Source organism: Rhinolophus ferrumequinum, chromosome 3 (genome assembly GCF_004115265.2).
Source record: "Rhinolophus ferrumequinum isolate MPI-CBG mRhiFer1 chromosome 3, mRhiFer1_v1.p, whole genome shotgun sequence".
Taxonomy (NCBI): Eukaryota; Metazoa; Chordata; class Mammalia; order Chiroptera; family Rhinolophidae; genus Rhinolophus; species Rhinolophus ferrumequinum.
In genome coordinates this window covers 41981016-42000192 of record NC_046286.1, presented here as the reverse complement: position 1 = coordinate 42000192, position 19177 = coordinate 41981016, and the positions used below count along the sequence as shown (strand labels likewise).

The 19177-nt window shown below is 37.0% G+C and overlaps 1 protein-coding gene across 1 annotated transcript in view; it reads left to right on the top strand.

Annotated features, from left to right (window-relative positions):
- The window catches only part of ME1 (malic enzyme 1), a 174270-nt gene that overhangs the window by 5385 nt on the left and 149708 nt on the right, over positions 1 to 19177 (top strand). The window contains exon 2 of the mRNA XM_033103410.1: positions 16391 to 16524. Coding sequence (XP_032959301.1) covers positions 16391 to 16524 — 134 coding nt within the window. The remainder of the gene's footprint in view (positions 1 to 16390; positions 16525 to 19177) is intronic.

Sequence of the window (19177 nt, the reverse complement as noted above, 5' to 3'; positions counted from 1 at the left end):
GTTATGTGGTTCGTTCTTATCCACAGGGGATATGTTCCAAGACCCCCAGTGAATGCCTGAAAGCTTGGATAGCACTGAACCCCATTTATTTATACTGTTTTTCCCTATGCATACCTACTTTTGTACTTAAAAGAAGCACTTTATAGCTTTTCTCTGGCATATCCAAATGCCAGCATTGCTACTGTTGCACTTTGGGGCTGTTATTTAGTAAAATAAGGTTTATTTGAACTTATAACTGAGATGGCGCTGAGTGACTTAGGGGCGGGGAGCACAAAGGGATGGTGCACGTCCTGGGTGGAGCAGAGTGGCCTCTTGAGATTTTGTCACACTACTTAGAATGACGCACAATTTAAAATTTATGAATCGTTTATTTCTGGAATGTTCTATGTAATATTTTCAGACCACTGTTGATTCTAGGTAACTCAAACCACAGAAAGCAAAACCGTGGATAAGGGGGGAGACATCTGTAGACTCAGGATTGCCTGATTTGGACTATTCATTACTTCATTATTTCTTTTGTTATCGAGCCAACTCGGCAAACTTCGCTGACAGTATATGGATCCAGAATTGATCATCAGATATGTTACAATTCAGTAGAACTAATTTGTGAATGGTTCTAAATTAAATGATTAAGACATTTTCTTAAGACATGGGGCCTAAATGTAGAGTGTGGTTGTTTGTATTCTTACAGTGATATTTAAAATATTTTATGGCTTATATGTTAATTTTTACCTGTTTTTAGCTTAAGGTATATAACATAGTACAGGCATACCTTTTTTTATTGCATATCACTGTGCTTCGCTTTATTGTGTTCCACAGTTGTATGTTTTGCAAATTGAAGGCAGGGCTCCTCCATCAGCAAAAAGATCACATCTGGCTCTATTAGGAGATTCGCTTTATTGTGGTGGTCTGGAACCAAACCTGCAGTAGGTATGTCTGTATATTTTAAACAAAGGATTATTGCCTTAAGTTAATTTATAGGGTTTATTCCATCAATATTTTCCCTCAGGCCTGAAGATGTATCTTAGCCTTGACTAAACTGTTTTCAGATACTTGAGGTCTTTGAGTTTAAAGAGAGGGAAGAGACACTATACCTTTAAGTTACTATATTTTAATCTGGTAGTTTGGAAAGTCATTATAATAATGAATAATGTTCTCTAAAAAGATGGGATTATAACTATTAATTAGAGTTTCTATACTCATAAACAAACCCTAGACCTAAAACACTAGGATTTTTTTTATAATCAGGTAATGGTTGAGTAAGAACATCAGCAAACGTACTTACATGTTCCTAAGAATGTTCATGATTACGTTATGAGTATCTCTGGGGTAGTTAAATTCTGAACTGTTAAGCCCTGAGATGTGGAGACTGAAGGAGTCCTAAGACTTCATTATAATATTAGGGCTAGGCCTCATAAATTTAGAATAAATTAAAATGCATTTAAATTGTGTATTCAGAGTGCTCTAAGATATTTGCAAACTTTTTTGATTTTGACATACTACACACACACACACGTAATGTACTTGCATGTATGAACATATTGTCATTGGCTGAATTGTTTTCTCCCAAAAGTCATATATTGAAGTCTTAATCCCCACTATCTCAGAATATAACCGTATTTGGAAATAGGTCTTTAAGGATGTAATTAAGTTAAAATCAGGTCTTTAGGGTAGGCCCTCATTCAGTATGACTGGTGTCTTTATGAGAAGAGGAGATTAGGACAGGCACAGGAAAGACCATGTGAAGACAAAGGGAGAAGACAGCTGTCTGTAAGGCAATGAAGAGAAGCCTAGAATGTAAGCAACCCTGCCAACACCTGCATTTTGGACTTCCAGCCTCCAGAATTGTGAGAGAGTAAATTTGTTTTAGCTACCAGTCTGGTACCTTCTTATGGCAGCCTTAGCAAACTAATACATTTACACAGTATGACAATTAAGTTTGTGAACTCATCCTAGAAAAAGTGCTACATATATCATTGCTGAATATCACTATGGTCACCTTTGAAGTACTCCCATTGGGAAGCTATACAGGGACGCCAGTGCTTAGTCCACCCTTCAAAGCAGTTTTGGAACTCTTTTTCTGGAATGGCCATGAGAGCTGTTGTCATATTATCCTTGATGTCCTGAATGCCATCAAAATGTCTTCCTTTCCATATTTCCTTTATCTTTGGGTAAAGAAAAAAGACACTGGGGGCCAGATCAGGTGAGTAGGGAGGGTGTTCCAATACAGTTATTTGTTTACTGCCTAAAAACTCCCTCATAGATAGTGTTGTGTGAGCTGGTGCATTGCCATGATGCAAGAACCATGAATTGTTGGTGAACAGTTCAGGTCGTCTAAATTTTTCATGCAGCCTTTTCAGCACTTCCAAATAGTAAACTTGGTTAACTGTCCAGTTGGTACAAATTCGTGATGAATAATCTCTCTGATATCAAAAAAGGTTAGCAACATTGTTGTGACTCTTGATTTGAACTGATGGAACTTTTCTGGTCGTGGAGAATGGCTGACTTTCATTGTGCACTTTGACACTTTGTTTTAGGGTCATCGTGGTAGACACTTGTTTCATCACCAGTGATAACATGGCCCAAAGCATCATCTTGCCTCTCCAAAAGGTCTTGACAAACTTCGGCTCTCCTTTGCTTTTTTTTATCGGTGAGCTCCTTCAGGACCATTTTTGCACACACCTTTCTCATGCCAAGATTTTCAGTTAAGATTTTCCTAACTGTTTCTCTATCAATGTTTACTTGGTCTGCTATGCTTCTCACAGTACGCTGACGATTTTGATGCACAGTTCGAGGAATTTTTGCAATGTTATTGTCAGCTCTGCTTGTTACTGGCCGTCCTGACCTCTCTTCGTCAGTGGCGCATTTTTTCTTCCCTTAGAAAAACGTTTAATCCATTTGAACACTGCCATTTTCTTCATGTCATTATCCCCATAAACTTGGACTAACATGTCCTTCATTTCACTTCCACTCTTGCCAAGTTGAACGAGAAATTTAATGTTTGTTTGTGCTCTAATTCAAGCTCAGACATTCTCACGATGGCACACAAAAACACGCAACAACAATAATGAACGCCACTCAGCAAGACACCGCCACACGTTGACACGAACACAGCTGTGAAACACTGATATACCAAGGTGATGAAACCTTACCAGGCCATTTGTACAGTGCTGCCAATGTAAGCGCACCGTGGCAAGTTGGTGAACCTAATTGTCAGACCTCGTATGCAATTGAAAAAAAATTTCATAATATGATACTTTCCCTTGCTGTGTTCAATGCACTGTAGTAGTATCTGTTCTATTTCCATCAAAAACCAATACTGGTTGTGATTCAATAATGAATTACAGTCCATAGTTTAAAAATTCTGCTTTATGACTTCTTTAAGTAGTGCATTCACACCTGGGAAGATTAATATACAATAACTTTCTTTTCTGTGTCTTAGTTTTGCTTGTGGGCTCCAGTTTGCTTAGGCAGTATGGGCCCTTTTGTTTTTCCATCTATGTGACCAAATTGAGATATCTTTTAAATAAATAATCTTAACACTGTGGGAACATTATTATTGTTGCTAATAGTGGCAAGTTTGGTCAGTCAGCAAAATAGTAACTCTTTACTTATGTGCTCAGACCCAAAAAGAAATTGAAACTTGGTTAATGAGCATTTTTGTGGACCTTTAAAAGTTTTAACTATTCAAAATCTTGCTTATATGTAATTTTTACATATGGTAGCTATAACATAATAATATGACAGAATGGAGAACAAGTATATTGGTCATATCAATAAATCTAAATGACAATAACTCATCTATAAATTTGTTTTCAGATTGTTTCACAAAGCACAAGCAAACTATATAAGGGATAGTTGTATATAAGGGATACATTGAGAACAAAATGTTACAGAAAGCTAAAAATAAAGAGAGATATGGGAAAATACAAACAGCAAGAAATCAGAGTTACCCTGACATCAGACAATGTCAAATTCATGTCAAAAAGCATTAAACGAAACAAAGTATTTTATAATGCTGAAAGGTCCAATTCTGAATGAAGGTATAATATCTATCTATGCAGCAAATAACACAGCAGCCACCTTTATAAAAAAGACACTGCAGGACATGCAAAGAGAAATAAACACACTTATAATAGAAGACTTTAACATATCTCACTCAATGCAGAACACATCAAAGGGACAAAAACTTTCCTTACAGAAATTCCTCAAATTTCTCCTAAGTTTATGAGAAATTTTTCTCACAAATCATGAGAAAATTCAGTTGAGAAATTGGGAAACTGCAAAAAAGTATTATAATCCTCCTTTGAACATCCAAGCTTAATAAATAACATAGAGACATTACTGGTTTGAAAGATCTAATGATATAAGTTATATGGAAAAGATGGAAATCATGACCTGTGGAGTCAGAGGTTAAGGTCAACATTTCCTGATTCCTCACAGGAACATGTAGGTGAGAAGCAATAATGATCTAGTCAGTCAGTTTTGCTTGTTGCCAATTTATGATGGTATCTGTCTTAATTTCTGTGTTTAGACCATTTACACTTAATGTAATTACTGGTATTTTTGGATTTCTGTCCACCATTTTATTATTAGGTGTCTGTTCCTTTATTTCTCCTTTACTGCCTTCTTTTGTATTGTTTGAATATTTTTATTATCCCATTTTAACTTCCCATTGAGTTTTGACAGTGTCTCTTTGTATAGTCTTTTATGTTTAGTACTTGCTGTAGGAATTATGATATATATTAACTTTCACAATCTGCTTAAAATGAACATTTTATCATTTCAATTGGAATGTAGAAATTTTACCATCATACAGGTATTACTACTTTTCTCTGTTACAGTTATTATATTTATTATATCCACTTATATTTCCATTCATGTATTACATAAAATTTAAAAAAATTGAGATGTAATTGATGTATAATATACTAGTTTCAGGTATACATCATAACTTGTTATTAGTATATATTGCAATATGATCACCACATAAGCCTCGTTAACATCTATCAGCAGACATAGTTACACAAATTTTTTTTCTTGTGATGAGAATTTTTAAGATTTGCTCTCTTAGCAACATTCAGATATGCATACAATATTATTAACTATATTCACTATGACTTATTTATTTTATAACTGAAAGTTTGTAACTTTTGACCATCTTCACACATTTTGCTTCCACTCCCAGCCTTCTACTTCTGTATCTATGAGCTCATTTTTGTTTTTTTCATATTCCACATATAAGTGAAATGATACAGTATTTGTCTTTCTCTGTCTGAATTTACTTAGCTTAATGCCCTTATGGCCCATCCATGTTGTCATAAATGGCAAGATTTGCTTCTTTTATATGGCTGAATAATGTTCCATTTTGTGTGTACTACATTTTCTTTATCCATTCATCCATCAGTGGACACTTAGGTTGTTTCCATATTTTGGCTATTGTAAATGTTGCTATGAACATAAGGGTGTATGTATCCTTTCAAGTTAGTGTTTTTGTTTTCTTCAGATAAATACGAAGAAGTAGAATTGCTGAGTCATATGATAGTTCTATTTTTAATTTTTTGAGGAGCCTTCATACTGTTTTCCATAGTGGCTGCACCAATTTACATTCCTACCAATAGCACAGAAGGGTTCCCTTTTCTCCACATGCTCGTCAACACTTGTTATTTCTTGTCTGTTGGATAATAACCATTTTAACAAGTGTAAGGTGATATCTCATTGTGGTTTTGATTTGCATTCCCCTGATGATTTTTCATATACCTGTGGCCACTTGTATGTCTTCTTTGGAAAATAGCTATTCAGATCTTTTGACCATTTTTTAATCAAGTTGTTTGTTTCTCTGCTGTTGAGTTATATGAAAAAAATTTTTACATAATTAATGTAATGTTTATAGTTTTTTATTTTAACTATCATGCATATTTTAAAAAATTAAAGAGGGAAAGTATGCTCTATTATAGTTACACGGATATTTACCATTTCTGTTGTTTTTCTTTCATTCCTGATGTTCCAAGTTTTCCTCAGGTGTCATTTTTCCTTCCAGCTAAAGAATTTTCTTTAGCATTTCTTTTAAAGCAGGTTTGCTGGAGACCGATCATATTAGTTTCTGTTCATTTGAGAATGTCTTTATTTCACTTTCATTTCTGAAGGATATTAGTTTCTCTTCACCTGAGAATGTCTTTATTTCACTTTCATTTCTGAAGGATATTTTCACCAGTTATAGAATTCTGGCTTAACAGTTGGTTTCCTTCAACACTTTAAAAATGCCATTTCTCTTCCTGCTGGCCTCCCTTGTTTCTGAAGAGAAATCCGCAGTCATTAGAATTGTTGTTTTTCTCTGGCTCCTTTAAAGACTTATTCCCCCCCTTTTTTTTTATTTTTCACCATTTTGCATATAATTTTTCTGAGATTGGCTTTCTTTGAGTTCATCTTCTTAGGATTTTCTGAGCTTCTTGGATTTGTAATTTTATGTCTTGTTCCAAAACTGATAAGTTTTTAGCCATTATTTTTCTGAAGTATTTTTTCATTCTCTTCTCTTTTAGGGATTCTGCTGATACAAATGTCAGGCCTTTTGGTATTGTCCCACAGGTACCTGAAACTTTGACTTTTTCCCCCCAGTCTTTTTTTCTCTTGTTTTGTAGATTGATTAATTTCTAATAGTCCGTCTTCAAGTTCACTGATTCTTTGCTCTCACATCTCCATTCTGATCTTGAGCCAATCCAATGAATATTTTATTTGTTACTGTATTTTCGATTTCTAAATTTGTTTTTTATAGCTTAACTTTTTGGCCAAGACTTTCTATCTTTCCAGTCATTTCAAAAGATTTTGCCCTTATAGTTCAGGCCATGGTTATAATAACTGATTTTAAATCTTTGATAACTCCATTACCTTTATCTTATTGGGATTGATGTTTTTCATTTTCTTTTCCTTTGAGAATTAACGTTTTCCTGTTCCTTTGTATGTTGAGTGATTTTTGCCTGTATCCTAGACATTTGCTTAGTATAAGTTGCTAAGTTTTAGTTAAACCCTTAGGAGAATACTGTTCTTTTTAGAAGTCACTCAATCTGGTTAGATCAGTTCCCAAGTTGGGTCCACCTTCTGTGAGTTGATTAATTCTGTTTATCCTGTTTTCAAAGCTTACTTTGTACTGCTGTTTGGATCTGTTCATCCTGTGTACCAGCCAGGGGCCACTGTGGGGTCTGTGTAGTGGTTTATTCCACACTTAATTCTCAAAGATTTGGTATGCTGTTTAAGGTCAGATCTATGCATACTTAACTCAGAGATGAGCCCAGGAGTTCATATACATCTTTAGGGGATTGCTCTCTTGAGTTTCCTTCTCCCTGTGATCTCTCCAATATTATCTCTTTGAGCCTCCTGCCCCCTTACTAGTCCACTAGCCAGAAAACAAGACCTTTAGTTTCCTTGCTCTGCTGTGTACTTCCTTTAGCTGCATTTGCATCTGAGGCCAAGCGACTGGAAGGTAGAGGAAAAAAAAAAACCAACAGGCATTTGACACACAATCTTGGGACCATTGCTCCTCTGATTAAAAAGAATGCTTGAAACCTATATAATTCTACTAACCAATGTCACCCCAATAAATTTAATTTTTAAAAAAGAGTGATTTCCACCCTCAGAATTTTAGTCATCTGTGGTACTCATGCTTCTGCAACCCACTATGGAATTGCCTTGGGTCTCGGGCTGGAGAAAATGGGAAATAATAGTGGATTTCCCTCCTAAGTGACCTTAAAGAGTCCCTTTTTCTGATTCTTAGACTAAGAGAAAGCTTTTCTTGGAACTCTTTTTGTCTGCACTCTGCACTCAGTTGCACCTCCAGCTTTTGTGCTACTTTTTGAGTCAAGGCCAGGTGATTACAGAGGGGGAAAAATAAAAGCCAGTCCGTGGTAGAGGGCAAAATTCCAGGAAACTCATCGCTGATTTGGCGGTACCTTGGATTCTGGTCTTCTTCCCAAGTTCTCCTGTTACCGTTTACTTTTCAGAGTCTTCAGGTAGCTGCTCAATGTATTCGGTACGAGGTTTATAGTTGGATTCAGTGGGAGAGACAAGATAAAGTATGCTGACTCCATCTTGTGAAGAACCAGAACCCTTAGATTGTTATTTTAAAGGTGGGAATGTGTGAAACTCAGTGTAACTTGATTTTAAGTTTCAAGGGGGAAAAAATCAGAGAGTCAGCTCTCAAATGTGTATTAAAAATTTCCCCCCATTTTATTGGGTACATATTTGCTATAGCCAAATCAGTATTAATAAGGGTTATTCTGTAAAATGGTTCATGTTAGATAGGAACTGTCCATAAGTTATAAAACTTCTGTATTCTAAGGATTTAGAAAGATGTTTGGTTTTTCAACATCTATATACTGCAGTTCTATTCCTCATCATGCTATGAAGGAGAAAATACGATAGGAACTACAAATTTCAAAATTCCTTGGAGGACGGTGGTTTGTGTTGTTGCTTTATCTTTCAACATATTTGCTCATATGACCTGGAATATAGTAAGTAATATATTGTAAAGGTTCATTGAATGGATAAATGTGGGATAATTCTTGAAGTAACTTTCTTATAGCTCTGTTCTACCTTCCAGATATTGCTATAACCTCTCCTCAGGTCACATTCCACCTTGTGTGATGAATATGCTGTTGGGTGTGTGTTGGAGAATCTCTTTCATTTAGTGGGTAAAGGATGACCAATGTATCACTTAGGATTAGAGTTTGCTACATGTCACAAAAAGTGAAATAATAGTGACTTAATTAAGATACAGGTTATTTCTCTCTCACGTGAGGGCTATCAGAGATTAACAGTCTAGGGCTGTTTGGTGGGTCCACAGAGTCATCAGGAACATTGCTCTGCTGTTTTCAAAATCACGTCATGTCCCTAACTGACTATAGGTCTATAGGCATTATATACACATTCTAGGCTGGCTGCCAGAAGAAATGAGAGAAACACAGGAAAACTCACTTTCCAGGGAATACAGCTCTATTTAAGGAGACTTCCCTACAGTTCACACAACACTTCCCCTTACATGTCATTGCATAGAAGTCAGCTAAATGGTCACATCTAACTGTTGCTGGAAAATGAGTTGTTTCTTGGTGAACGTCATAGGAAAGAATTCAAGGACGTACCAAGTAAGCCAAGCAAGCAGAGAAGTTATCAAAATAAAGGAAGGAAGTACACTCCCAAAATAGAGGGACTGGGCAGCCAAGAGAAGAGCAACTGCCCCAAAGAACAGTGAGGCTTAGGAGTTTATTAGAATAAGGGCAAGAAATATTCAAGATTTAGGCGTAGTGCTATAGGCATTCCCAGGTGGGTCCTCGCTGACCACTCCTTCCTGTCAGGAGATGGGATTCCCTTGTCCTTATTTGGCCCTTGTCAGAACTGTCATGGGAACATGGGGTGGAGATTTTTCCCTGCCCGTAATGCTAATAGTATTATAATCCATTACAATTAGCTGAACTTCACCTTTAGCAAGGGGCAAGATGGTATCCCAAGTCACCAAAAAATCTAGTTCTGGCGGGTCTGGTGGCTGCACTTTTTCCTAAGAATGATCTCATCTCCTCCTTCGTCTCCCTTCACATCCTCCTTCTTTTCCTCCCCCTCTCTCCCCGCTGCCCTATTCTTTCTGCCTGTAGTGACATAACTATAGGGGAATCTGGAATTGTAGTCTTTTATCTGATGCGTTGCTGCCCCAAATAATATTAGGGTTCTCTTACTGGGGAGGAAGGGGAGAACAAATGTTACAGTAGGCAATTAGCCATGTCTGCCGTAACTAGGGACATAAGGATAGAGGTTTAACAACTGTAAATAATATGATCATGATATTCTTGGAGATTGAGATAAATGGGTTTAATAGTTCTTAATATATTTTAATAGCTTACAGATTCACTGTATTAAAATAAAAATATACAAAAATGTGAAAAGTTTGTCTCCCTCCCACTTCTGTATCCCAGCTAGCTGGTTCCCCTTCCCATAGGTAACTAGGTAACTACTGTTTCCGGTGACCAGTGTTTCTGTTCTATACTAGAAGTATTGTATGACGTTAATTTTCATAAATGTTATTAATATAGGGCATGAATCAGGTATGCCCTTAGTGTGGTGGATAGGAGGTATATAAAGAGAAATGTTGCAGTGAGGAGTATGTATGTGAATCATATGGAGGTCTGCCTGGTACTCGGAAACGGGTTCTGAAGCATTGCTTTTGCTTTCTTAACTGAGCAGCCTTAGTAGGGATTCCTCAGTATGGTGAGTAACAAATACTGTGGGGTGAGTGCTGTTGAATCACTTGTAGCGTTTTCATGAAATGGTATAACTAGTCAGGAAGAGAAGTAGGTCTTCTCATTAGTTTTAGGATAAAGTTTAAAACTTTACAAGGATTTGCCTACCCTCGTTCCTGCCTAGTTCTCAGTGTCATCTTTCAGCATTCTTCCCTCAGTTGATGCAGTTTCCTTCCCTCTGCTTTCTCCAAGAAGCCAAGCTTCTGTGCATCAGGGTTTATGCCCCTGCTCTTTCCTGCACTGCCACCCTCAGCTTTTCACCTGGTCAACTCCTATTTGTCCTTCCGATCTTATTTTAACATCACTGCTCAGTGAATTCTTCCTTTTTAATCCCCTAAATTAAGTTAGATCTTTTAACTCCCTAAATTAAGTTAGATCTTAAGATTTCCTTCCTTTCCTTATACTTATCACATTGTTATTTTATAGTTATTTATGTAGCAATGTATATCATATCCTGTTAAACTCTCTAGATCATAAGTTTCATGAGACTATGGACCATATTTGATATGTCACTGTTTCATTGGTTTAGTGTCTATAAGCATTGTGAGCATTCACGCAACAAATACTTGTTGAAAAAATTTGGTGAATGTGACTAATTTTATGTTTCAACTTTCAACATGGCTGCTGGGTATCCGGACATTTTGTCAAATATTATTCAGGGTATGTCTGTGAGTGTGTTTATGGGTGAGATTAACATTGGAATCAGTAAACTGAGTAAAGCCCACTTCCCTCCGTGATGTGGATGGGCCTTATCCAGTCAGTTGAAGGCTTGAATAGAACCAAAGGCTGACCTTCCTCTGAGTAAGAGGGATCCCCTCTTACCTGACTGCCTTCAAGCTGTGACATCGTTTTTTCCCCTAAGTTTGGACTTGAACTGAAACATTGGCTCCTCCTGGGTCTAGAGCCTACTGGCCTTCAGACTATACTGTCAGCTCTCCTGGTTTCTCAGGCCTTAGGACTTGGACTGGAACTACACCATTGGTTCTCCTGGGTATCCATCTTGCTGACTCCAGATTCAGGAACTTGTCAGCCTCCATAATTGTATGAGCCAATTCCTTAAATCAATTTCTTCATACATGATGTATACACATACATCCTCTTGGTACTGTCTCTCTGGAGATCCCCGACCAATACAGAGAGCTTCGTAGTCTCCAGTAAAGTAACTGTAAGAGGAGATAGAACATCTCTGAAAATCTCAACTGTGGATCTGAAATAAGAAAGCCATCTTGTGGTGTTTCTGGGAATATCGTATTTATATATAAAGTATATATCCCTTAGGAAACAAGCATAGTTTTCTGCAACAGTTCTTAATATATTTTGTGCCAGAAGTCCTCTCTTGGAAATTTAGTGAAGTCTGTGGACTCCTTAAAGCAATGGTTTAAAATAAATAGAATACATAGTATTATAAATGAAACAAATTATAATGAAATATAGATATCAAAATATTAAAAAATAAATGTGATATTGTAAGACTTAAATGGCAAGGCAATATATTTAAATATGAACAATTTAATGTAAAATTTTATTTTTTAAAGAGATCCGTAGGAAGATCGTTGACATGACTAGCCTGTGTGCCTATTTATGTTATAAATCATATTTGGGGTCTAAAACTACTGTAATTTCAAAGTAATGATAAATATAAATGATATTTCAAGATATTTGCCACAAATGTAATGTGATGGGAAAATTGTTATTTTCATTTATGAGAGTCACAAGAGGTACTACTATTTCTCTTTATTGCCTTCTTTTATAATGGAAGGAAATAGAGTTAGTGAAACAAGATATCCACATTTAAAGACTCCTGAATTATATCCATTGATTCCTTGAAAGTCTGTGATTAGGTCCATGGCCATCAGGTTAATAACCTCTGGTAGGGAGCTAAGTTGGTCTTCATAAAAAGTACTGACTGGGTCTCTTAAAACTTATTCTTAAATTCAGGTACTTTCTGACAATATCAGGATGTGAAGAATAAAAGTCAGCTTTTACTTAGGACTTGCATATTTGTGATTTCATTTTAAAACTTATTATTAGTAACATAAAAATTTATATCATACTTTATAATTTACGTAGGATGCAAAAATCCCTGGTCTCATTTTTATCCTCCCAACAACCAAATGAGACACACATAACATATGTTCCATATATGTTTGATTACTCTTACATATTTAGCAGACAAAAATTGAGGAGAGTCTCCATTTAACCCCACTTATTCAAAATCACAGTGTTGAATACTGTCTACTTGTGAATCAAACTTGGATGTAAATCCAAACAGTATGCTCTTTAGACTTACCATGTTTCCATGAATACATGTTTGCTGGTGAAGTATGCATGCAATTTTAAAGCGTATGGATTATTGCAGCCTATAATATACCAAAGATGTATTGAATAGCCGCCTACAACAATATGTCTTATTGTTAAACCAAGTTGATCTTGAATGCCTCCTTTAAAGTCAACTTAAAAATATTAAAGATGGTTAGTGCAGAATATGGAATATATGTGTTCTGTTTTTAATGGTAATAGTTTCTAATAAATTACTCAGGACAAAGTTTCTTTCTCAGTTATGTTTGCTCTATGCAAAGGTAGTTTCTAATATAAGTCTCCTGTTATGCCAGGAATTTTGTTTTCATTTCTACTTGATAGTCTCAGTTTTCTCAAGAAGATATCCATAGATTAATGAGTAGAGTCCAGAAGAATAGTTGTCCTGTTTGCTGCCCTCAGTAGTGAAACAACATACCATTCTGCCATCAAGGGATCTAGTCCAAAAGCTTTTTTAAGGAGTAGGGGAAGTAAAAGGAAGACAGAAAAGGAGAAAACCAAGGTTGAGCCTAGAGTGTATGAGAACTCTTAGGGAATTAGAATTATAGGTGGTCTGGAAACCTAATATGTATATAGATGGCTAAGCTTTTCAACTACATGAAAGACTCAATAGAAATCAAATGAAAGTTAGAACCTGCATGTATACTTTGGATACACTATCCTTTGTTGGATAGGCCCTGCAGGATCACCCTAAGGTAAAAATCCTTTGAAACAGTTGCATGTTACATCAGCTTTTAATAAGGGGACTGTATGAAGCTAGAATTTCACTGTCAAGTTTTAGACATAACTGACTTGTTTATGAATTTCTACAAAATATGTCTGTATTAATAGGTCTATGTTAGTATGAAATAATGAAATATAGAGCCAGGATTATTAAATGGTCCCAAATTCCACTTATTGTTTCTCTGAGTACTTTTTGGGAAGCTGTAGGTTGGTAGGAATCACATTGATGTGTCATTTTTAAAAACTGTGGTTTAAACGAAATCATGTCATATATGTTTTTAAATGTTCAGGGATTTTAAGATTTAAGTTTACTTATTCAGTGATTTTTTAAAAAAAAAGTCAAAGAGGGTAGTAATAGAATATGAAACCAATCATAGGACATTAACTTGGCCCATTTCCACAGATTTCTAAGCTCTTGTTTTTTTTTTTTTTTTTTAAGAGTTGAATTGGCACTTTACTATGTCTTGGAAAATTTGGCTAATAGTGTATGGGAGTTTGTAGTTACTAAACATCAAAGGATATCAAAAGATATCCAGATTATCATATTTACATGGCATAAGATACGGGAGATCTATTAGATTTAGGAATTAGATTCAGATCAAATCAGACATTGGAAAACTGATGCTTGCTAACTACACCAATAAATTACGTGAATGAAGTAGCATATTTTAGTACTTCTGATAAGCCTTATTCTCAGAATATTGATTAAAATTTTCAAGACATAACATTCAGAAGTTTACTGTTTCTTCACATATATTCATATAATTTTGAGATGTTAGCCTAGCTTTGTTCCTATTTTTAATTTACAAATTTTTCATTTCAAGTTAGAGAAAAATGTGTTGAGTTTTCTTTTTCAAATATATTACTGTACATAGTTCTGTTTCATTCCAAGGAGTTATTTCATGACATTTTGCTTTAGATGATCAGTCTCCCCAGTTACATCTTTAACAACTGAGGTATGCCTTCTGTTTTGTAAGTGCTTTTTCATGCAAGTATCCCTTTCTGGTTGCTTTAAATTTTAAATGCAATTTTACCAGAAATTTTACGCTAATCAGTTTTCTGAGCAGCAATTTTATTGTTAAGATGTTAATATAAGTCTCTAAAATTAAATATTTAAAACTTTTTGTTGTTTATGCAGCAAGTTACTGAAATCTATGTCAGTACTGTTCTAAGCACTAAGGATAAAGCAGTGAAACAAAAAGACAGAATTTTCTGACCTATGGCGTTTGCATTCTGGTACGGGGACACGGACTACAAGTGAAAAAGAAAATGGCATGCAAAAGGTTCTGGCAACACCTGGGCAAAGAACTGACAGGCTGCACTGGTCTGCCCTTCTTTAGGCATCCAGGAGAGGATGATTGGGCCAGGCACAGCTGGGCACACTGGATTATTCTCTAGGAAAGGGACCATCCTACTGCCATCCACATTTACTGGAGCTCCAGAGGACCCCCAACTGAGCATGTAACAGTGGGCTTTTACAGTCATGAAAGTGGCTGCTAGTGGAGAAAAACATCTTGGGACTGGACACCAGCTATGCTGATAGCACTTGGAGACCTTTTGAGAAACCAAGATTGTGTACAGCTTCTTGCACCGGAGGTTCTGGAGCCATTGGTCCCAGCTAGTTCCTGAAGGCAACTTAGAGAACTCTACCAACGGTCATTCATGGACAAATATATTTGACTTTAGTTGGTCTGCCCCCTGACTCAGGTGTCTAATTAAATATAAGGCTTTTCATCAGTGACATGAATTAACATGCCAATTCATATTTAAAAAATAGAGGAAATAGAGAGTTGTTCATCCATTAACCTCCTTCCTCTTCTTCCTGAGGTTGAACATGTTTATTTCTCACCAGTTAGGGTCTGTCAACCTCTGGGATGAACCAAATTGTCTGTCCTTTTCCCAGAGTAATAAACTTCCCAAACACTTAGGAGTCACTATTCTGCCATCATAAGAAACTTTCAGGGCAGAGGAAGATGGAAGTAGAATCACCCCATCCAGAGTTAGTGCACACATTCCTACCCGCCCAGGTTGTCTAAGAAACATCAGCAGTGATCACAATGAGAGGACCTGCCCATCACCGTGTTGCTGCTCTTTTGCCAGACCCTTAGGCGTAGCAGTCACTGTCAGTCAGAGAGGCCTCTTGGGCTTCAGTATCTCCAGGGGGAGACTTTCCTCCAGGGGGACAGCTTATTCCAGTCTTACAGATTAATGACTACTGGGGTTTCTCTGCTAGTACCACCTCTTCCTTGTATTATATCCCAGCACATCTCTTAGGTCCATTCTGGGTTTTTGCATCAATCCATCAGTTCTGTTTTGTTCGCTTGCTTTCAAGCCTCATAGTTTCTTTACTATCGGTTTATACAGCAACTGTTCATGTAAACAGATAACATAGGTATAATAATAGAGTTCTAATGGACATACTAGGTGAGTCTGGGAAGGCTTTAAAGAGAGAGCATTTGAGGTAAGGGCAGAAAGGCAGAGCAGAAAGACATTCTTGACTGTGGTGTCATGGAAGAATACAAGGGTGTGGTGTGTTCAGGCAATGGTGAGAAGCTCTGTGTGGCTAGGAGTGTATAAGAATAATAGAAGATAACTTGGGAAGAGTGTTGGAACAGGTGCCTCCATCATATATAAGTCATTTCCTGACTTACAAGGAGGACAGCAGGTCATAGGTGACCTATTCATGTTCATAAGTTTAAAATCTCTTCCAACTCCTATTCATTGTTATATTTAATGACACTAATAATGGTATTTATGCCTTTCATTTGCATGTGTTCAAATTTTTTTCTCCTATCCATTACCTAATTTCGTCTTAACAACATGTGAGCAACACAGATCTGAAAATATTATAGTATTCTAATATGTAAAGTTGAAGAAACTGAGGTATTGAGAGATTACATGATCTCTCAATGGCCACAAATGGCCACAAATGGCCACAAATGGCCATGTATAGAGTTATACCAGATCTTCTGATTGTTAATTCCATATTCTTGTTAGATTTTATTTGAGTAAATATATGCTTTTTTGGGTCTTTTTCCCCCCTCAAATTATTATTTTTCTTTTCTCCATAGGACTTGGCTTTTACCCTGGAAGAAAGACAACAATTGAATATTCATGGATTGTTGCCACCTTGTTTCACCAATCAAGATATCCAGGTCCTTAGAGTAATTAAAAATTTTGAGCGTCTGAATTCTGATTTTGACAGGTAATACATTTCTGAAGGTGATTTTATATTGCTCTTAGGAGTTATCTATTTTTTATTAAATGAGGAAGTTAAAATATTTAGTGATTTGGAAACAGTAGTTAACTTTGAGGAGAATTTGCCTTTAAATACAATGATTTTTTAAAAAAAAATTTACCCTTTGTAGGACATTTGAATAAAATAAAAAAAATTTTCTCTAAATCATATCCTCAAAGAGACTACTTTCCTTCTGTGATAAAGTTGTTGCTATAAAGGTGAGTTATCAGGAAATACCATCCTAGACAGAACAAAACAGGTTAAAGTCGCTTTTAGTCAGACTGTAAGTAAATTGTAGGTGAAAGTGTACTTTTTCAACGTCCAAACTTGATTCTAACACTATTGGGAATTTAGGTCACTTACTTTGTTTAGAATTCAGTTTCCATGTTTACACAAAGATAAAGGCAACATTGTTTTCTACCTTTGTAATGAGATAGCCGTGGGTTGAAATTCTGGCTGTATCTCACCAGCAGTGGGGCCTTGAGCAAACCACTACAACTACTGTCAGGACCACTATATGTGCCTTGCCCTCTTCTTTTGACTCAGCCTTTTCTTATTGAGGTACTGGACCTCTCTAAATCTCAGGTTTTTCATTTGTGGGTTAAAGAGAATAATAGGTATTTGAAAATATTGTTGTGAAGGTAAGAAGAGATAACTAACCCAGGACCTAGTATTTGTATTAGTCAGAGTTCTCCAGAGAAACAGAACCAACAGGATGTGTGTGTGTATCTGCCTATCTGTCTGTCTATGTATCTACTTACCTACCTACCGACCTACCTACCTACCTATCTATCATCTATCTCTCCATTCATCCATTCACTCATGCATGTGCGTGTATATCATGTTGGATGGAGATAGATATTTATTTCAGAAATTGGTTTACAAGATTGTGGAGGTTGGGTTAGTCCTAAATTTGTAGGTAGAATGGCAGGCTAGAGACCAAGGGAAGACTTGCAGTTCCAGTGTGAAGGCAGTCTGCTGGCAGAAATTTTTTTTTGCTGGGGTGTTGAAGAGAATCATAATAATAATGGACTAGCAGCCCAAATTGCTTGGGAAGCAGGATCAGTTACCCGAGTCAGCACAGTAACTTCCTTCTTTGCCTATTAATTCAGAGGCATGTGGTGCCCAAAGTGGCTAGTGTCAGTCTTAACTTCCAGTTCAATGGAATCATTGTCTTCTGGTGGAAACAGTCCTCTCTTTGGAACTAAGACGTAGAGGCCAGCAGAGCATAAGGTCACGGGGACAGGAAGCAGAAATTTTGCTGGTGGGTCACTGGGGATAAAAGTGAGTGGTACCACTTTCATTTCCACTCCTTTGTTCCTGGACCTGTGAATCATGGCTATGGGAGAAATGACATCATGTTGGACACTGATCCAGAGCATGTATAACCTACTGGAGAACCTTGTCCCAGCTTTGCAAGGTGTTACTACCTAGCTGGTGCTGTAACTGAGTTTTCAGAAGGCCACTCCACCATTCTATCAAGCCACCTACTTCAGGATGGTGGGGAAACATGGTAAGACCAGCGGATTTCATGAAAATGGGCCCATTGCCACACTTTATTTGCTCTGAAGTGAGTTCCTTGATTGGAAGTAATGCTTTGTGGAAATATCATAATGGTGGATAAGACATTCTGTAAGTCCACAGATGGTAGTTTTGGTGAAAGCATTGTGTGCAGGGAAGGCAAATCTGTATCCAAAGTAACTGTCAATTCTAGTAAGAACAGTGTTGCCCCTTCCACGATGGAAGCAGTCCAGTGTAATCAGCCTGCCCCTTGGTAGCTTGCTGATCAGCCTGTGGAATGGTGCCATATCAGGCACTCAGTGTTGGTCTCTGATAGATTGGGCACTCAGAATGTCTATGGCCAGATCGGCCTGGGTGACTGGAAGTCCATGTGGCTGAGGCCGTGGAGAACCTCTATCCCTGCCATGGCCACTGTTTTCATGAGCCCGTGTGATGACAGGGGCAGCAGGGGAAACAGGCTGACTTGGCTGTTCAGTTGTGTATATTTGCTGCTTCTTAAACTCCTTCACAATTCCTTTCACTTGTTCCTAAATCCTTCCTTCAGCCTCTTATGTTTTTACTTTGTATTCTTTTCCTGGGCCATTTTATCAGCTACCGCCTAAGAGCTGGTGACTTTGATATTTTCACCATAGACTATTCTTCAAATATGTACTGAGCATCAACTCAGTGTCAGATGCTCTTTTAGATATGGGGATTATACACAATGATCTCTGCCCTCACTGGACTTGGGTAAATTATTAAAAAAATATTAAAATAAGTAGTAAAATGATAAGTATATTATTTAATGTGCTAGAAAGTGACAAGTGCTAATCAAAAAAACAAGGAAGAGATACAACAGGGGAAGAGGGACTGAGAATGCTGGGGGTTGGTGTGGTCAGTTTCCATTGTTAAATTGGGTGATCAGGACAGCCTTCATTGAGAAGGTGACTTACTAGCAAGTAATCAAAGGTAGTGGGGCAGTTAGCCATGAAGAAATCTGAGGAACAGTGTTCTTTGGCTGGTATGTTTAAGGATTAGCAGGGAGACCTGTGTCTGGAGCAGAATGAGCGAAGGAAAGCATGGTAGGTTGGGAGACGAAGTTAGCGAGGTAATGGAGGAC